General features: G+C 63.2%; 1 protein-coding gene across 1 annotated transcript; it reads left to right on the top strand.

Moving 5' to 3' along the window:
• Window positions 1-1,336, top strand: BBK36DRAFT_1082809 (hypothetical protein; the record flags this gene model as incomplete). The annotated part of the gene is made up of 1 exon (XM_024888928.1): window positions 1-1,336. A coding segment is annotated over one exon (1,336 nt), but the record flags the coding sequence as incomplete, so codon positions are not given.
• Window positions 1,337-1,355: the final 19 nt, after the last annotated feature.

Genomic DNA, 1,355 nt, shown 5'->3' with positions numbered 1-1,355 from the left:
AGAGCTTTTCCGCCCGCCCGTTGTCGAAACTACCGACGCTAACGGCGACGTCGCGATGGGCAATACGGCGGGCACTGAGGAGAACGTGGAGGTGGTCAACATACCCCTGGCTCAAGAGGACGAGCTGGCAGATATCCCGCCCGACATGAGGGAGGTTGTGGCGGGTGAAATTGCCGCTTTCCGTGAGCGAAGCAACCAGCGCGATATGGAGCGCTTGCAGCGAGAGGAGGAACTCGAGGAGTCAGAACGACGACGAAACGCCCCTGGCCGGTCAAGGCTCGCCTCGCCGCCGAGGAATTCGAACAATGTGCCGCTGGGACCTCGAGGCGTTTCCGTGCCCAACGCACCCGCCGGCCCCAAGGGTCAGAACGGGCCGAACCGAGGAGTGTCCTTTGTCAATGGAGGGATCAACAACGCCGACGGCACTCTCAGAAGGGAGGACGAGGACACTGACGCCAGCGATGAGGAGCTCTGGAGGAGACGCGAGGCTGAGCGCAAGGCTGAGGAGGACAAGATGTACGCCGAAGCCGAGCGGAAATGGGTCAACAGAGAACGGTCACGACAGGCGGCCCTTGAGCGAGAGCGGGAACGGGAAAGGCATGAGCTGGAGAACTTTGAACGCAGAAAACAGGAGCAGCTGGACAGGGAGGTTGGATGGGACGACGACCGCGAGGCCGCCCGTAAGACGCACATCTACTACCGAGACCACGCCGCCTGGGCAAGGAAACGGGCGGCGGAGCGGATTGAGGAAGAGGCGCGAGACGAAGCCGACCGGCAGGCCGAGAGAATCGAGCGGAGCCGTGAGGAGGCCCGACAGGAGCAGGCGCGTGGCATGGCGGACTCATTCCTGGACCAGCAGGCTCGGGAGATGGAGCAACGCGAAGTTGCCGCCGCCGCTGCCGCGCCTCAGCCATTCAAGCTGTCACTCGGTGCAGCGGTACAGCGAGCACAGGCCTCCCGCGCAGCACCGCAGCGACGCACGATTGCCGAGGTGGAGGGTCTGCTGGACGACGAGGAGGTCGAGTCCACCAAGCGGCAGCTCGTCCCCATCCAGATGGACGCCTCTTCTGGTGCCGCGGGCATGACGGAAGAGGAGATTTCACAGGCGGTGCGCGCGTTGGCGCAGGAGATTCCGTCGGAGAAGGAAGGGCTCTGGGCGTGGGAGGTCAAGTGGGAGTTTATGGACGACGTGGTGGTGCGCGACAAGCTGCGGCCGTTTGTGGAGAAGAAGATTGTCGAGTATCTGGGTGTGCAGGAGGAGATGCTGGTGGAGGCCGTGGAGGAGCATCTGCGGAAGCATGGCTCGGCTGGCGAGTTGGTGGAGGAGCTCGAGGGGGTAAGTTTTTCTTTCTTCT

This window comes from Trichoderma citrinoviride (genome assembly GCF_003025115.1).
Source record: "Trichoderma citrinoviride strain TUCIM 6016 unplaced genomic scaffold BBK36scaffold_352, whole genome shotgun sequence".
In the NCBI taxonomy this organism is placed as follows: domain Eukaryota; kingdom Fungi; phylum Ascomycota; class Sordariomycetes; order Hypocreales; family Hypocreaceae; genus Trichoderma; species Trichoderma citrinoviride.
This window is presented reverse-complemented; position numbering and strand designations above follow the sequence as displayed.